General features: G+C 45.8%; 2 protein-coding genes across 2 annotated transcripts in view; one reads left to right on the plus strand and one right to left on the minus strand.

Annotated features, from left to right (window-relative positions):
- Window positions 1–63: 63 nt before the first annotated feature.
- Window positions 64–4,403, minus strand: MED21 (mediator complex subunit 21). Its single transcript, XM_073567387.1, has 4 exons — window positions 4,252–4,403; window positions 968–1,082; window positions 793–893; window positions 64–702 (listed from the first exon to the last, which is right to left on the minus strand). Exons 1-4 carry the CDS (start codon window positions 4,291–4,293, stop codon window positions 526–528), a joined length of 435 nt encoding a protein of 144 aa, XP_073423488.1. The 5' UTR covers window positions 4,294–4,403; the 3' UTR covers window positions 64–525.
- Window positions 4,404–10,694: 6,291 nt separating this feature from the next.
- Window positions 10,695–17,923, plus strand: part of LOC141083218 (glucose-fructose oxidoreductase domain-containing protein 1) — a 33,939-nt gene continuing 26,710 nt past the window's right edge. Inside the window, exon 1 of the mRNA XM_073567388.1 lies at window positions 10,695–11,397. Coding sequence (XP_073423489.1) covers window positions 11,145–11,397 — 253 coding nt within the window. The 5' untranslated portion in view covers window positions 10,695–11,144. The remainder of the gene's footprint in view (window positions 11,398–17,923) is intronic.

The raw sequence follows: 17,923 nt of genomic DNA on the forward strand, positions 1-17,923 counted from the left end.
CTGTTGATTTTTAAAGGGATTGAATATTATTGCACATATAAACCAAAATAAATAAATCTAATATTTTTCATCCAATTAATTTTTATTAACAAAAACCTTGTTACAAACGTCGGCAGAGATCCCGGGATCCGGTGCAGGGGGCCTCGCTGTAGAAAATCCACTCCGACCTCCCGGGCCTCATTTATCAGTGACACTGGGGCCACCTACTGGTCGTGAGTGGGAAGTACGGCGCCCGACAGACTTTCCAGAGACGGGCGGGGGCTGTTTTCTGCCATCCTGGGCAGCAGCTTAAGGGGGTCTCCTCCCATAAAATGGTCAGAAGAAGGTTTTCTAAGCACGAGGATACCGAGACTCCCTCCGATGGCTAACACGAAGGCACAGACTCTCAGACACCATCGGTCCGGATGGACGGCAGCGCTGCTTCGCTTTAGCGATCGGCAGGGGCCGGCCTCCATCGCACACAGTGATGTCACGCGGCAGATAGTTCAGTATCTCAGTCCTGAGGCGGGAGAGCGCCCCCTGCTGCTAGCTCTCAGACAGCGGCTGCATGTGGATGATGCTCCTCGTCTTCAGCTGGGACTGAGCGATGTCTGCCAGGGCCGTCTGGATCTTCTCCAGCAACATGTCCCCCCGGTACACCACCTCCTCCAGGCGCGCGGCCGCCGCGTGGTTCTCCTCCTCCAGCTGGTACAGGCTGGCAGCCTAAAGGAAAAAGCGACAAAACAGCCTGATAATCCGGCACCTTGTCCCCGATCTCCTGGACCCTCCGCCGGGGCCCGCAGAGCGTCTCACCTGTAGGGCCGCCGTAGACTCCTCGCTGGGTAAAGACTCGATCAGAACGTCGATATCTTTTGCGGTGCGAGCGATGAGGGCGGCGAAGAGCTGAGCATATTCTGCAAGACAGAAGAGAGGAGGATACAACATGTCTGCTGGGAGGAGGAGGACGGCGAGGACGGGTGAAACTCACCTTCCGTGGGGCTGGAGGGCTGCTCCTTATTTACAGACGTCTGGATGTTACTGAACGAGGCGGGAGGAGCGCACTGCTGCAGCACCCCGATGGCGTTACAGAACTGGTCCGCAAGCTGCAAAACACGGCAGAAGAGTGAGCGCAGCTCTGGGGTATAACACAGGATGTAACTCAGGATCAGTAATGTAATGTATGTACACAGTGACTGCACCAGCAGAATAGTAAGTGCAGCTCTGGGGTATAATACAGGAGGAAACTCAGGATCAGTAATGTAATGTATGTGCACAGTGACTGCACCAGCAGAATAGTGAGTGCAGCTCTGGAGTATAATACAGGATGTAACTCAGGATCAGTAATGTAATGTATGTGCACAGTGACTGCACCAGCAGAATAGTGAGTGCAGCTCTGGGGTATAATACAGGAGGTAACTCAGGATCAGTAATGTAATGTATGTACACAGTGACTGCACCAGCAGAATAGTGAGTGCAGCTCTGGGGTATAATACAGGAGGTAATTCAGGATCAGTAATGTATGTACACAGTGACTGCACCAGCAGAATAGTAAGTGCAGCTCTGGGGTATAATACAGGAGGAAACTCAGGATCAGTAATGTAATATATGTACACAGTGACTGCACCAGCAGAATAGTGAGTGCAGCTCTGGAGTATAATACAGGAGGTAACTCAGGATCAGTAATGTAATGTATGTACACAGTGACTGCACCAGCAGAATAGTGAGTGCAGCTCTGGGGTATAATACAGGAGGTAATTCAGGATCAGTAATGTAATGTATGTACACAGTGACTGCACCAGCAGAATAGTAAGTGCAGCTCTGGGGTATAATACAGGATGTAACTCAGGATCAGTAATGTAATGTATGTACACAGTGACTGCACCAGCAGAATAGTGAGTGCAGCTCTGGAGTATAATACAGGATGTAACTCAGGATCAGTAATGTATGTACACAGTGACTGCACCAGCAGAATAGTGAGTGCAGCTCTGGGGTATAACACAGGAGGTAACTCAGGATCAGTAATGTAATGTATGTACACAGTGACTGCACCAGCAGAATAGTGAGTGCAGCTCTGGAGTATAATACAGGATGTAACTCAGGATCAGTTATGTAATGTATGTGCACAGTGACTGCACCAGCAGAATAGTGAGTGCAGCTCTGGGGTATAATACAGGAGGTAACTCAGGATCAGTAATGTAATGTATGTACACAGTGACTGCACCAGCAGAATAGTGAGTGCAGCTCTGGGGTATAATACAGGAGGTAATTCAGGATCAGTAATGTAATGTATGTACACAGTGACTGCACCAGCAGAATAGTAAGTGCAGCTCTGGGGTATAATACAGGAGGAAACTCAGGATCAGTAATGTAATATATGTACACAGTGACTGCACCAGCAGAATAGTGAGTGCAGCTCTGGAGTATAATACAGGAGGTAACTCAGGATCAGTAATGTAATGTATGTACACAGTGACTGCACCAGCAGAATAGTGAGTGCAGCTCTGGGGTATAATACAGGAGGTAATTCAGGATCAGTAATGTAATGTATGTACACAGTGACTGCACCAGCAGAATAGTAAGTGCAGCTCTGGGGTATAATACAGGATGTAACTCAGGATCAGTAATGTAATGTATGTACACAGTGACTGCCCCAGCAGAATAGTGAGTGCAGCTCTGGAGTATAATACAGGATGTAACTCAGGATCAGTAATGTATGTACACAGTGACTGCACCAGCAGAATAGTGAGTGCAGCTCTGGGGTATAACACAGGAGGTAACTCAGGATCAGTAATGTAATGTATGTACACAGTGACTGCACCAGCAGAATAGTGAGTGCAGCTCTGGAGTATAATACAGGATGTAACTCAGGATCAGTTATGTAATGTATGTACACAGTGACTGCACCAGCAGAATACTGAGTGCAGCTCTGGAGTATAATACAGGATGTAACTCAGGATCAGTAATGTAATGTACGTACACAGTGACTGCACCAGCAGAATAGTGAGTGCAGCTCTGGGGTATAATACAGGATGTAACTCAGGGTCAGTAATGTAATGTATGTACACAGTGACTGCACCAGCAGAATAGTGAGTGCAGCTCTGGAGTATAATACAGGAGGTAACTCAGGATCAGTAATGTATGTACACAGTGACTGCACCAGCAGAATAGTGAGTGCAGCTCTGGAGTATAATACAGGATGTAACTCAGGGTCAGTAATGTAATGTATGTACACAGTGACTGCACCAGCAGAATAGTGAGTGCAGCTCTGGAGTATAATACAGGAGGTAACTCAGGATCAGTAATGTAATGTATGTACACAGTGACTGCACCAGCAGAATAGTGAGTGCAGCTCTGGAGTATAATACAGGATGTAACTCAGGATCAGTAATGTATGTACACAGTGACTGCACCAGCAGAATAGTGAGTGCAGCTCTGGAGTATAATACAGGATGTAACTCAGGATCAGTAATGTAATTTATGTACACAGTGACTGCACCAGCAGAATAGTGAGTGCAGCTCTGGGGTATAATACAGGATGTAACTCAGGGTCAGTAATGTAATGTATGTACACAGTGACTGCACCAGCAGAATAGTGAGTGCAGCTCTGGAATATAATACAGGAGGTAACTCAGGATCAGTAATGTAATGTATGTACACAGTGACTGCACCAGCAGAATAGTGAGTGCAGCTCTGGGGTATAATACAGGATGTAACTCAGGGTCAGTAATGTAATGTATGTACACAGTGACTGCACCAGCAGAATAGTGAGTGCAGCTCTGGGGTATAATACAGGATGTAACTCAGGATCAGTAATGTATGTACACAGTGACTGCACCAGCAGAATAGTGAGTGCAGCTCTGGAGTATAATACAGGATGTAACTCAGGATCAGTAATGTAATTTATGTACACAGTGACTGCACCAGCAGAATAGTGAGTGCAGCTCTGGGGTATAATACAGGATGTAACTCAGGGTCAGTAATGTAATGTATGTACACAGTGACTGCACCAGCAGAATAGTGAGTGCAGCTCTGGGGTATAATACAGGATGTAACTCAGGGTCAGTAATGTATGTACACAGTGACTGCACCAGCAGAATAGTGAGTGCAGCTCTGGAGCAGACATCACACACAGATGATACTGGTGGTCGTGCACTATCATGCAGTCACGAGGGTGTTTACATACAATCTTTCTCGCTATATCGCGGTCTCCTCGGATATACACCGCACAGCGGACGGAGCACGAGCCTCGGGCGGACACCGTGAGTCACTTACCGAGTTGAGCGCGTCCTGCAGCTGCGTCAGGCGATCCGCCATCTTTGACTCGGGCAAAAGCGAAACTGCGCCCACAATCACGACGTGCTCTCCTATTGGTCCGTGACTACTGGGCGTGACACGTACGGTCGACGTAAATTTTTTTCTATTCACCGATTTTTTTTTTTTCTGTATTTACTTTATTGACATCACTCACAACGAACACTTGCGCTGTAGTGACAATGAACCTGTGTAATTCCAGGAGTCGTCTCTGTCTCTGAGGCTCAGGAATGATTTGTCTCTGACATTAAATAAAAACAGATCACCTGTAAATTAAAAGCTCAATACAGCAGTGAGCTGCGCTGTACATGGGGCAAGTACACTAGGGGAAGGTTAAGACAAACCGTGCAGTTCCACCACTAACCTCCAGGTGTCGCACTTGATTCTTTGTGTCCAGAGATTTAACCCCTTCCTGGTGATTTTTTAAAATTTTTTCCTCCCTTATTTTTTACATTTCCCTTCCCCATGTCCACACAAGCATTTTATTTTATTTTTTTTTTTTTAATCGAGTTGTGGTTTCCAACGACACCATATAGTGAAAAAATGGGGAGAAAAAAACTCCAAGTTAGATGAAGCGGTTAAAAAAAAATATCTATAGGGTTTTGTTTTAGCAGTAATCATTGTATGGTAAAAACGAGCCCATCATATAATTCTCGGGGTCAGTACGATGACGGTGATACCAAACTTCAATAGATTTTATTGGCTTAAAATAGGAAAAAACAATTCAGAACTTTTTACATAAAGTTTTTTTTTTAGTCTGTGTCGCCATTTTCTGAGACCTGTAACGTTTTAATCTTCTGTTGATGGAGCTGTTTGTGGGCTCGGGGGTTTTTATTGCATGTAGTTTTCGTGGCTGGGCGCTGACGGGGGTCTTCGTCACACACCTTGTTGTCATGGCAATCCATCTGCGCACAAAAAAATCCTTTCTCAAGAATAAATGACGGCAGCAGCAATCAGATCCAATAATGACTACAATTATTGGTTTTTTTTCTTGTACATGAGGAAAAAATGGACTCTATGGATGCGATTTTCATCCGTTTTTGATCCGAGTGCCCATTTTTACCATTACTGTGAAAAATGGACGCCTGTATGAGGCCTCAGTCACAGACCGAGTCTGAAATGTAAGGGGATCAGCCATATTTCTTCACTATAGCCCCTTTAGGGCCCCCCAATAGCAGCGATCTGAAGACCGCCATTATACAGGAGGGTTGTCGGTAATTTGCCAGGACTGTTTCCATAAATTCTGCAGTGTCTCGCTCAATTTGGGGCTTTTATTATCTAGGCCCATTGTTGTACTGGATAGAGACCTGCAGACGCAATGGTTGGGATATATATTATTATGTTTTTATATAGCACCACTGACATATAATATATATGTCTCTATCACTGTCTCTGTTCTCCAGTTAGTCCGTAAGTCCTCAGCGCCCGGGATCGGCACAGTCGGATCAATCAGAAGGAAGAAAAAGGTGTAGAAATCAGCCTTCAAGAATAAACCAGCCTCGTTGCCCTTAGCAACCAATCAGAGCTCAGCTTTCAGTCTCCCACAGCACTGTGAGGAATGAAAGCTGCGCTCTGATTGGTTGCCATGGACAACGAGGCCTGCTTTACCTTTCTGATAAATGAAGCCTACATACACACAATTCTTTTGGGTCGTTTTTTTTTTTAATTTTTTTGATTCTGCAGCCTTGTGTAGACATAATCTATGTACATCTAAGAGGGACTTGTTCCATGACAGTCCAAAGTCAAACACGAAGAACCTGTCTTTCTGAAACCTAAAGGGCTGCATTAAATCCAACGTATATTTCCAGTAAAAAAAAATAGTGTCTCCTCTCTCCAGCTCCCTGATAGGTCTGTCCATACGTCTGCAGCGTGCGGGAAGCAGAGACGGATGAATCACAAGGAAGAAGTGGTAGAAATCGGTCATCAAGAAGAAACAGGCCTTATTGCCCTTAGCAACCAATCAGAGCTCAGCTTTCATTCTCCCACAGCACTGTGAGGAATGAAAGCTGCGCTCTGATTGGTTGCTAAGGACAACGAGGCCTGCTTTAAATTTCTGATAAAATGGATCCTAACTACACGCAATTCGTTGGGGTCTTTTTATTATGTGTACATCTCCGGCGAATGATCCATGACAATGCAACGCAAAACACGCACAACCCGTCTGGCGGCATTGAATCCAACGTGTATTTCCAGTTTTAGCACCATTGTCATTCAGTGGGCTGATTTTAGGCCTTGAAAGTACTTTTAATTCCTCTGTAGATTCACTGGAGGGGGTCCTCATAGTTTACCTGATAGAATCTGTACAGGAGATAAGGAGCTGCCAAACAGACGCTTATCTCCGCCATTAAACATGATCACTGGTTATGTCATCCATATAGAGATGGAGAGAATAATGGCCGCCCTCTGCATTGTAGGGATTGCCGCTCCCCAGATACTGAGTAACGGGATCTCTGATTTGCATGTCCATTGGTCTTGGAGGCGGGGGTCCGCTTACTCCCCTCCAGCGCTTGTTTACAGGAACGCCTGTCTATCTGGATGTAGAGGAGGCGCAATTCTGATACTAAAACCATTGATCCTGATCCAATGATCCCAAAATTCTTGGGTGGTCTCGTAAAGTAGATGTGCGGCCGACATGAAAGGAAATTGTACGGGGACCCGATGAATGTCCAAATGATCGATTCTTGAAACCTTCCCGGTAATCGAAGAATAACGAGCGCAAACGGACCGGCTACAGTGTTGGATGGCGGAAAAAGGGGAATCGACAGCATTGGCCATTCTTTGGCCACCACTTCCGACTCAAAAATGCAATGAAACCCGCCAAAACATTATACCGACCCCGCAATGGTGTAAAGAACCATCAGCTCGCCGCGCGATAAACGGCCGACACGGCTGCATCGACAGAAGAGTCAAAAAAGTGACCTCACCGGGCTGGAGAGTAACGCCACCGGGCTGGAGAGTAACGCCACCGGGCTGGAGAATAACGCCACCGGGCTGGAGAATAACGCCACCGGGCTGGAGAGTAACGCCACCGGGCTGGAGAGAAACGCCACCGGGCTGGAGAGTAACGCCACCGGCTGGAGAGTAACGCCACCGGGCTGGAGAGTAACGCCACCGGGCTGGAGAGTAACGCCACCGGGCTGGAGAGTAACGCCACCGGGCTGGAGAGAAACGCCACCGGGCTGGAGAATAACGCCACCGGGCTGGAGAACGTCACCGGGCTGGAGAATAACGCCACCGGGCTGGAGAATAACTCCACCGGGCTGGAGAGTAACGCCACCGGGCTGGAGAGTAACGCCACCGGGCTGGAGAGTAACGCCACCGGGCTGGAGAGTAACGCCACCGGGCTGGAGAATAACGCCACCGGGCTGGAGAATAACGCCACCGGGCTGGAGAGTAACGCCACCGGGCTGGAGAATAACGCCACCGGGCTGGAGAGTAACGCCACCGGCTGGAGAGTAACGCCACCGGGCTGGAGAATAACGCCACCGGGCTGGAGAGAAACGCCACCGGGCTGGAGAGAAACGCCACCGGGCTGGAGAATAACGCCACCGGGCTGGAGAATAACGCCATCGGGCTGGAGAACAACGTCACCGGGCTGGAGAATAACGCCACCGGGCTGGAGAATAACGCCACCGGGCTGGAGAGAAACGCCACCGGGCTGGAGAATAACGCCACCGGGCTGGAGAATAACGCCACCGGGCTGGAGAATAACGCCACCGGGCTGGAGAGAAACGCCACCGGGCTGGAGAATAACGCCACCGGGCTGGAGAACAACGTCACCGGGCTGGAGAATAACGCCACCGGGCTGGAGAATAACGCCACCGGGCTGGAGAGTAACGCCACCGGGCTGGAGAGTAACGCCACCGGGCTGGAGAATAACGCCACCGGGCTGGAGAGTAACGCCACCGGGCTGGAGAGTAACGCCACCGGGCTGGAGAATAACGCCACCGGGCTGGAGAATGACGCCACCGGGCTGGAGAGTAACGCCACCGGGCTGGAGAGTAACGCCACCGGGCTGGAGAATAACGCCACCGGGCTGGAGAATAACGCCACCGGGCTGGAGAGTAACGCCACCGGGCTGGAGAGTAACGCCACCGGGCTGGAGAATAACGCCACCGGGCTGGAGAATAACGCCACCGGGCTGGAGAGTAACGCCACCGGGCTGGAGAGTAACGCCACCGGGCTGGAGAATAACGCCACCGGGCTGGAGAATAACGCCACCGGGCTGGAGAGTAACGCCACCGGGCTGGAGAATAACGCCACCGGGCTGGAGAGTAACGCCACCGGCTGGAGAGTAACGCCACCGGGCTGGAGAGTAACGCCACCGGGCTGGAGAATAACGCCACCGGGCTGGAGAGTAACGCCACCGGGCTGGAGAGTAACGCCACCGGGGTACGATCACCGTACAGCGAGAACGTAAAAACATCAGTGGCAGAAATGTGCGGAGGGAGCGGCGGGGGGTGGTGGGGGGCACCATGTCACTGCATTTGGGGTTTTCCCCAGTTTTTCACATTATATGAGAAAGTGAACGGTGTCATTTAAAAGTAAAACTCGCCCCACAGATAACGAGCCGTAATACATAAAGACAAGTCATGGCTTTTGGGAAAAGGGGAGGAAGAAAAATGAAAGAGCAAAAATGGAAAATGACCCTGAAGGAAAGGGTGAAGGAAGGAGTGCGGACACTTATATATCTATGCACTGAGTTTTTTTTAATCTATTATCTATGTATCTATTATCTAGCTATCATCTATCTATTATCTATCTATCTATCTATCTATCTATTATCTATCTATCTATTATCTATCTATCATCTATCTATTATCTATCTATTATCTATCTATCTATCATCTATCTATTATCTATCATCTATCTATTATCTATCTATCATCTATTATCTATCAATTATCTATCATCTATCTATTATCTATCTATCTATTATCTATCTATTATCTATCATCTATCTATTATCTATCTATCTTCTATCTATCTATCTATTATCTATCTATCTATCTATCATCTATCTATTATCTATCTATCATCTATCTATTATCTATCTATCTATCTATCATCTATCTATTATCTATCTATTATCTATCATCTATCTATTATCTATCATCTATCTATTATCTATCTATCATCTATTATCTATCAATTATCTATCATCTATCTATTATCTATCTATCTATCTATCATCTATCAATTATCTATCATCTATTATCTATCTATCATCTATCTATTATCTATCTATCATCTATCATCTATTATCTATCTATCATCTATTATCTATCAATTATCTATCATCTATCTATTATCTATCTATTATCTATCATCTATCTATTATCTATCTATCTTCTATCTATCTATCTATTATCTATCTATCATCTATCTATTATCTATCTATCATCTATCTATTATCTATCTATCTATCTATCATCTATCTATTATCTATCTATTATCTATCTATCATCTATCTATTATCTATCATCTATCTATTATCTATCTATCTTCTATCTATCTATCTATCTATTATCTATCTATCATCTATCTATTATCTATCTATCATCTATCTATTATCTATCTATTATCTATCTATCATCTATCTATTATCTATCATCTATCTATTATCTATCTATTATCTGTCTATCATCTATCTATCATCTATCTATTATCTATCTATTATCTATCTATCATCTATCTATTATCTATCTATCTATCATCTATCTATTATCTATCTATTATCTATCTATCATCTATCTATTATCTATCATCTATCTATTATCTATCTATCTTCTATCTATCTATCTATCTATTATCTATCTATCATCTATCTATTATCTATCTATCATCTATCTATTATCTATCTATCTATCATCTATCTATTATCTATCTATTATCTATCTATCATCTATCTATTATCTATCATCTATCTATTATCTATCTATTATCTGTCTATCATCTATCTATTATCTATCTATCTATCATCTATCTATTATCTATCTATTATCTATCTATCATCTATCTATTATCTATCTATTATCTGTCTATCATCTATCTATTATCTATCTATCTATCATCTATCTATTATCTATCTATTATCTGTCTATCATCTATCTATTATCTATCTATTATCTGTCTATCATCTATCTATTATCTATCTATCTATCATCTATCTATTATCTATCTATTATCTATCTATCATCTATCTATTATCTATCTATTATCTATCTATCATCTATCTATTATCTATCTATTATCTATCTCATATCCAGTATCACAAAAGTCAGACATTTTTATAGTGTGTGGGCAGTGTGTGTGTGTGCAGTGTGCGGGCAGTGTGTGTGTGCAGTGTGCGGGCAGTGTGTGTGTGCAGTGTGCGGGCAGTGTGTGTGTGCAGTGTGCGGGCAGTGTGTGTGTGCAGTGTGCGGGCAGTGTGTGTGTGCAGTGTGCGGGCAGTGTGTGTGTGCAGTGTGTGGGCAGTGGGCAGTATATATGAGGCCTCTGGCTCTGGCAGACAGCGGGTGGATCCCTGGGCAGCATTCCTGGACCACTGAAGACATCCTGCAGCAAGGAAGGGGTTATACAATGGCGGGTGAAGCCCGGGAGGGGGCGTTGCAGGAACAGCCAGACATTAGGTGACAGCAGCCGCCTCCACCCACAGCAATGAGGAGGGGAAGAAGCCTGTGAACATGGCAGGAGGCGACTAACCCTGCCGGCTCTGCAGTGGCACCGGCCGCAGCCTGCCCCCGCTCCTCCCCGGGGGTCGCTCCGCATTGTCTGTGGACGGGCAGCAGGATGAGCTGCAGCCGCGGAGCTGAGGGGGGCGCCCAGTAGCAGCTGAGCCGGCAGTGTGCGCCATGCTGCCCGGGGTCGGGGTGTTCGGCACCAGCCTGACCTCCAGGGTCATCATCCCGCTGCTGAAGGACGAGGGCTTCTCGGTGAAGGCTCTGTGGGGCCGGACCCCGGAGGAGGCGGAGGAGCTGGCCAAGGAGATGAGCGTCCCCTACTACACCAGCCGCATCGACGACGTCCTGCTGCACCAAGACGTGGACCTGGTGTGCATCAACCTGCCGCCCCCCCTCACCAAGCAGGTGGCGGTGAAGACCCTCGGTGAGTGCTGCAGAGACTGGGGGGCATCCATCTGTAGGGGAGGGGGGCTGCAGAGACTGGGGGGCATCCATCTGTAGGGGAGGGGGGCTGCAGAGACTGGGGGGCATCCATCTGTAGGGGAGGGGTGGTACCTGCTGAGAGGAAGACCCCAATGTGCTGCCATTATCACTATTATCGATCTATCCATCTCTCTATCCATCTCTCTATCTATCTATCTATTATCCATCTATTATCTCTCTGTCTATTAGTTTTCCGTGAGACTCTTATAGATGAATGGAATGATTCCAGAAATCTTGGTAACAAATCCCCCGTGTGAATATATTCCTGAGCTCTAGTCCGGAGGCCTGAACCGTCACTGATTCGTTGTACAGCTCGAATGCAGAGGTCTGCGTCTCCATGGTAACAGACTACAAACTACCGTAATTCTGTGTAGTCAGATCATAGAATCGTAGAGTTGGAAGGGACCTCCTGGGCCATCTGGTCCAACCCCCTGCTCAAAGCAGGATTCACTAAATCATCCCAGTCAGATGTCTGTCCAGCCTCTGTTTGAAGACTTCCATTGAAGGAGAACTCACCACTTCTCGTGGCAGCCTGTTCCACTCATTGATCACTCTAACTGTCAAAAAGTTTTTTCTAATTTCTAATCTGTGTCTCCTCCCATTCAGTTTCATCCCATTGCTTCTAGTCTTTCCTTGTGCAAATGAGAATAAAGTTAATCCTTCTACAATGTGACAGCCCTTTAGATATTTGTAGACAGCTATTAAGTCTCCTTTCAGTCTTCTCTTTTGCAAACTTAACATTCCCAAATCCTGCAACCTTTCCTCATAAGACAGGGTTTGCAGACCGGTCACCATTCTGGTCGCTCTTTTCTGAACTTGCTCCAGTTTGTTGATGTCTTTTTTAAAATGTGGTGCCCAAAACTGGACACAATATTCCAGATGAGGTCTGACCAAAGAGGAGTAGAGGGAAATAATGACTTCACGTGATCTAGACTGTATGCTTCTGTTAATACATCCTAGAATTGCATTTGCCTTTTTTGCTGCTGCATCACACTGTTGACTCATATTCAGTCTGTGATCTATTAGTATACCCAAGTCTTTTTCACATGTGCTGTCACTTAGCCCTATTCCTCCCATTCTGTATATGCTTTTTTCATTTTTATTGCCCAGATGTAGTACTTTGCATTTTTCCCTGTTAAAAACCATTCTGTTAGTTGCTGCCCACTTCTCCAGTTTATTTAAATCTTTTTGAATCCTCTCTCTCTTCTCTAGTATTAGCTATCCCTCCTAGCTTTGTGTCATCAGCAAATTTAATCAGTTTACCCTGAGACGGATAATTTTTCCCTCTCTCTACTAATTATTTTTTTTTGTATATATTCTTTATTTAGCGTCTACTAATTGTATATTTGTAATGATGGGGAATAGATGGGACGTATGACGGCCGGATCAGACTACACGGGCGTTGTTTGTAGTCTGTTACCATGGAGACACATCACCTGTAGAACCAAATTCTTACTAAACACCAGTGGCAAATTAGCTTTTTTTTAATTTTAGAATCACTGGCTGATATTTAGAGGCTGCCGTCGGGTTTTGGTTTAATCCGGAAGCATAAATGACAATTCAGTGGTCATAAATGAGGAACAAAGTCAGAAGAAGCTCATGCCGGACGTGTCGCTAGACTAAATATGGCACTTTCTGTAGAACAATCACTAGATTATTACTACATGGGACGATTCCTTGTTTGGGATCAGATTTTGCTCAAGTTTCGTTTTTTTTTTTTTTATTATTTACTTAGAAAATGTAATTTTTACTTACTCTCCATCACATCCGTGGCCGGGTCTGGGTGCGGACTCTCCGCCGTCAGTCCTGTAACTTCTCACAATCTTTTTCCAGGCGAGATGACGTATTTCAGGCGTACACAACATTTTTTGGTCCAAGGGCCACATTGTCATACTAAACCAATCTGAAGGGCCACAAAATATTTAAAGGAGTATTTACATGAATATATCTGCAGAAGCAAGTTTTGAGTATTTTGAGAAGGATTTTGAGAGTTTCTGCTCCAAAAAATCAACGTGAACAACACACCCAAACTGAGTTTTTGGAACAGAAACTAAATTAAATCCTCATAATCTCAAAACTAAATTTTGAGGGTTTTTAAGTTTTGACATGAAACATGGTATGGATTGCTGCATGATCAGAACCACAGTCATTACATGAAAGAAGCGCCAGAACCACCGTCAGTACATGAAAGCAGTGTCAGAACCACCGTCAGTACATGAAAGCAATGCCAGAACCACCATCAGTACATGAAAGCAATGCCAGAACCACCGTCAGTACATGAAAGCAGTGCCAGAACCACCAACAGTACATGAAAGAAACGCAGGAACCACAGTCAGTACATGAAAGCAGTGTCAGAACCACCGTCAGTACATGAAAGCAGTGTCAGAACCACCGTCAGTACATGAAAGCAATGCCAGAACCACCGTCAGTACATGAAAGCAATGCCAGAACCACCGTCAGTACATGAAAGCAGTGCCAGAACCACCAACAGTACATGAAAGAAACGCCAGAACCACAGTCAGTACATGAAAGCAGTGTCAGAACCACAGTCAGTACATGAAAGCAGTGTCAGAACCACCGTCAGTACATGAAAGCAGTGCCAGAACCACCGTCAGTACATGAAAGCAGTGCCAGAACCACCGTCAGTACATGAAAGCAGTGCCAGAACCACCGTCAGTACATGAAAACAGTGTCAGAACCACCGTCAGTTCATGAAAACAGTGTCAGAACCACCGTCAGTTCATGAAAGCAGTGTCAGAACCACCGTCAGTACATAAAAGCAGTGTCAGAACCACCGTCAGTACATGAAAGAAGCGCCAGAACCACCGTCAGTACATGAAAGCAGTGTCAGAACCACCGTCAGTACATGAAAGCAGTGTCAGAACCACCGTCAGTACATGAAAGAAGCGCCAGAACCACCGTCAGTACATAAAAGCAGTGTCAGAACCACCAACAGTACATGAAAGCAGTGCCAGAACCACCGTCAGTACATGAAAGCAGTGCCAGAACCACCGTCAGTACATAAAAGCAGTGTCAGAACCACCAACAGTACATGAAAGCAGTGTCAGAACCACCAACAGTACATGAAAGAAGCGCCAGAACCACCGTCAGTACATGAAAGCAGTGTCAGAACCACCGTCAGTACATGAAAGAAGCGCCAGAACCACCGTCAGTACATAAAAGCAGTGTCAGAACCACCAACAGTACATGAAAGCAGTGTCAGAACCACCGTCAGTACATGAAAGAAGCGCCAGAACCACCGTCAGTACATAAAAGCAGTGTCAAAACCACCAACAGTACATGAAAGCAGTGTCAGAACCACCGTCAGTACATGAAAGCAGCATCAGAACCACCGTCAGTACATGAAAGCAGCATCAGAACCACCGTCAGTACTGGAATATATCACCAAGCTTAGTACAGTGATCACTTGGAGTTTCAGCTCAGCCTCATATACACTTGTTTCACGTAAAACTGCAACTCCCAGTATGTTCTTAAAAATGGTAAGGAGATACTAGGAGTTGTTACCAGCCATCAAAAGACTTTGAACCACAGTACTGTTTAGACACAGGCAGTATCATCAATAAACATTTGCATCCAGGTACCTTATAGGTGACATCTTCTCTGATCATTCCCATCTCTATTGTCTCCACGTAGTATAGACGTCATGATGAGATTTCATGCCCAGTGTTCGTATGTGCAGGCTTCCCTCTGTCTTCAGCAGTGCTTCCCCACATGGTGGCCTTAAAAATAATAGTATCATTATATTGCCCTATAAATAAAGATTTCTCCCATGCTGTGCCCCTGAATAAATAATTGCCCCTTACTGTGCTCCCTGCACAAAATATCCCTCCCACACTGCCCTTCTCCAAAATATCCTTCCCACTGCCCCTCTCCATAATGTCTCACCCACACTGCCCCTCTCCATAATGTCTCACCCACACTGCCCCTTTCCATAATATTCCCCCACACTGCCCCTCTCCATAATATTCCCCCACACTGCCCCTCTTCATAATATTCCCCCACACTGCCCCTCTCCATAATATTCCCCCACACTGCCCCTCACCATAATATTCCCCCACACTGCCCCTCTCCATAATATTCCCCTACACTGCCCCTCTCCATAATGTCTCACCCACACTGCCCCTCTCCATAATATTCCCCCACACTGCCCCTCTCCATAATATTCCCCCACACTGCCCCTCTCCATAATATTCCCCCACACTGCCCCTCTCCATAATATTTCCCCACACTGCCCCTTTCCATAATGTCTCACCCACACTGCCCCTTTCCATAATATTCCCCCACACAGCTCCTCTCCGTAATATTCCCCCCACACTACCCCTCTCCATAATATTCCCCTACACTGCCTCTCTCCATAATGTCTCACCCACACTGCCCCTCTCCATAATATTCCCCCACACTGCCCCTCACCATAATATTCCCCCACACTGCCCCTCTCCATAATATTCCCCCACACTGCCCCTTTCCATAATGTCTCACCCACACTGCCCCTTTCCATAATATTCCCCCACACAGCTCCTCTCCGTAATATTCCCCCCACACTACCCCTCTCCATAATATTCCCCTACACTGCCCCTTTCCATAATATTCCCCTACACTGCCCCTCTCCATAATGTCTCACCCACACTGCCCCTCTCCATAATGTCTCACCCACACTGCCCCTCTCCATAATGTCTCACCCACACTGCCCCTTTCCATAATATTCCCCTACACTGCCCCTCTCCATAATGTCTCACCCACACTGCCCCTCTCCATAATGTCTCACCCACACTGCCCCTTTCCATAATGTCTCACCCACACTGCCCCTTTCCATAATGTCTCACCCACACTGCCCCTTTCCATAATGTCTCACCCACACTGCCCCTTTCCATAATGTCTCACCCACACTGCCCCTTTCCATAATATTCCCCCCACACAGCTCATGTATGTAATATTCCTTGCACACAGTTTCCCTCCTTAAAGGGGTTGTTCACTGCTAGGACAACCCCTTCTTGATCTAAATGATTGTCCCTGATAAAGTAATAAAGCCTGTACTCCCCTCCCCTCTGTGGCTGTTCTAGGTGGGAACCGGGGTCACAACATTGTTCGGCGGACCATTGATTTTTCTTGCCCCCAAACCGCTATAAAGTCATGTGGGTGACGCGCCCCTTCTCCTTTCCTAGAAGTGGAGGACCCCGGATCATCCGGGCTCGTGGCTCTTACACACGCAGTTATCCGGTTTGTCTCAGATCTTCCGTCATCAGTAATTCCAGCTTTTCCACATTCCGTCCTTCAGGGTGTGTTTACTTTTGCATTGGACTTTTTTTTTTGTGGTTAGGGTTGTAATTCTTAGATCAATTCCCAGTTCTCCTACCCCAGCGCCGCCCATCACAAGACCTCTCCGAAAGGAGAAGGGTCACCGCTAAATCCTTACCCCCTACTCCAAATCCTCTCATTTGGAGCTGAGATTAGACCTTCCGGTACTCAGACTTATTGAAAGGAATTTTTTATATTATTTTATTTATATATTCTTGTAATTTTATTGTTAATTATTATTTTTTACTTTTCTTTAATCATGGAGATTTTCAGCTTTTCCTTCCCCTCCTCTCCTCAGGAAACTATTTTTTGTATTACCCCCTTTATAAAAATGTACATTTTTGCTCATGTCCAGTTTCTGCAGTGCTCGGAATGCTGAGCTGTGTGTAACCCCGCCCGCACCCCTGATTGGCAGCTTTCCGTGAACATTCCGTGATGGGGGCGGAGTTACACAAAGCTGTTGACTAGAAGGCACGAGACGCCTAGTCCATCGGCAGTGATAATCTCCTGCTGATAAAACACAGATTTTATTGAAACAGCCTAATAAGGGATACATCGCCGGAATCGGGAACTCGTGCTGCTCTCAGATTACATAGTAGAAAAATTTGCTGATCATTTTCTGTTTATAATATTCCGAGGCTTCGGGAACCGTCACATTTTTGAGATTGTATATAGATGATAGACTTCAGACTATCTTTCATACTTACATTAAAAATTAACTAATGATGTAAAACGCTTCATTTACATTTCCTCGGTGGATCCGGTGTCTGGTGATTACTGTCAGCGAAAAGATGGAAAAATCTATGTTGGGCGCAGTTCACTGTCTTATCGATCCCTGTAAAAGAGCCCCTGAGCGCCTCTATTATATGAGCTGCAATACCCTGAGCGACCACTACATGGTGTTATGAACACTGTTTATATCTGACCGTTGCCGGAGGTGGTCCGTGGGGTGTACCGGGTGTCAGACCCCCGCCAATCTGATATAGGAAACCTTATATTATGCCACCATGTACTGAGTCTCCACCCATTCAACCCAATTGGAAGAGCTCATGCGTCATTGTTTCCTGCCCCTTAAAGGGTTTTTTTTTTCCTCATCTGGGTATCGTCAGAACTCGTAAATACAAGCAATTTTGCAATTTACAGCTTATTAA

This window comes from Dendrobates tinctorius, unplaced genomic scaffold, assembly GCF_039654945.1.
Source record: "Dendrobates tinctorius isolate UK_male_01 unplaced genomic scaffold, ASM3965494v1 ptg000020l, whole genome shotgun sequence".
NCBI lineage: Eukaryota > Metazoa > Chordata > Amphibia > Anura > Dendrobatidae > Dendrobates > Dendrobates tinctorius.

Coding starts and splice junctions, on each gene's coding strand:
- MED21 (XM_073567387.1), bottom strand. CDS start 4,293: ATGGCGGATCGCCTGACGCAGCTGCAGGACGCGCTCAACTCG. Junction 894..967: donor GCCCTCCAGCCCCACGGAAG/GTGAGTTTCACC, acceptor TCTGTCTTGCAG/AATATGCTCAGCTCTTCGCC. Junction 703..792: donor AGTCTACGGCGGCCCTACAG/GTGAGACGCTCT, acceptor TTTTTCCTTTAG/GCTGCCAGCCTGTACCAGCT.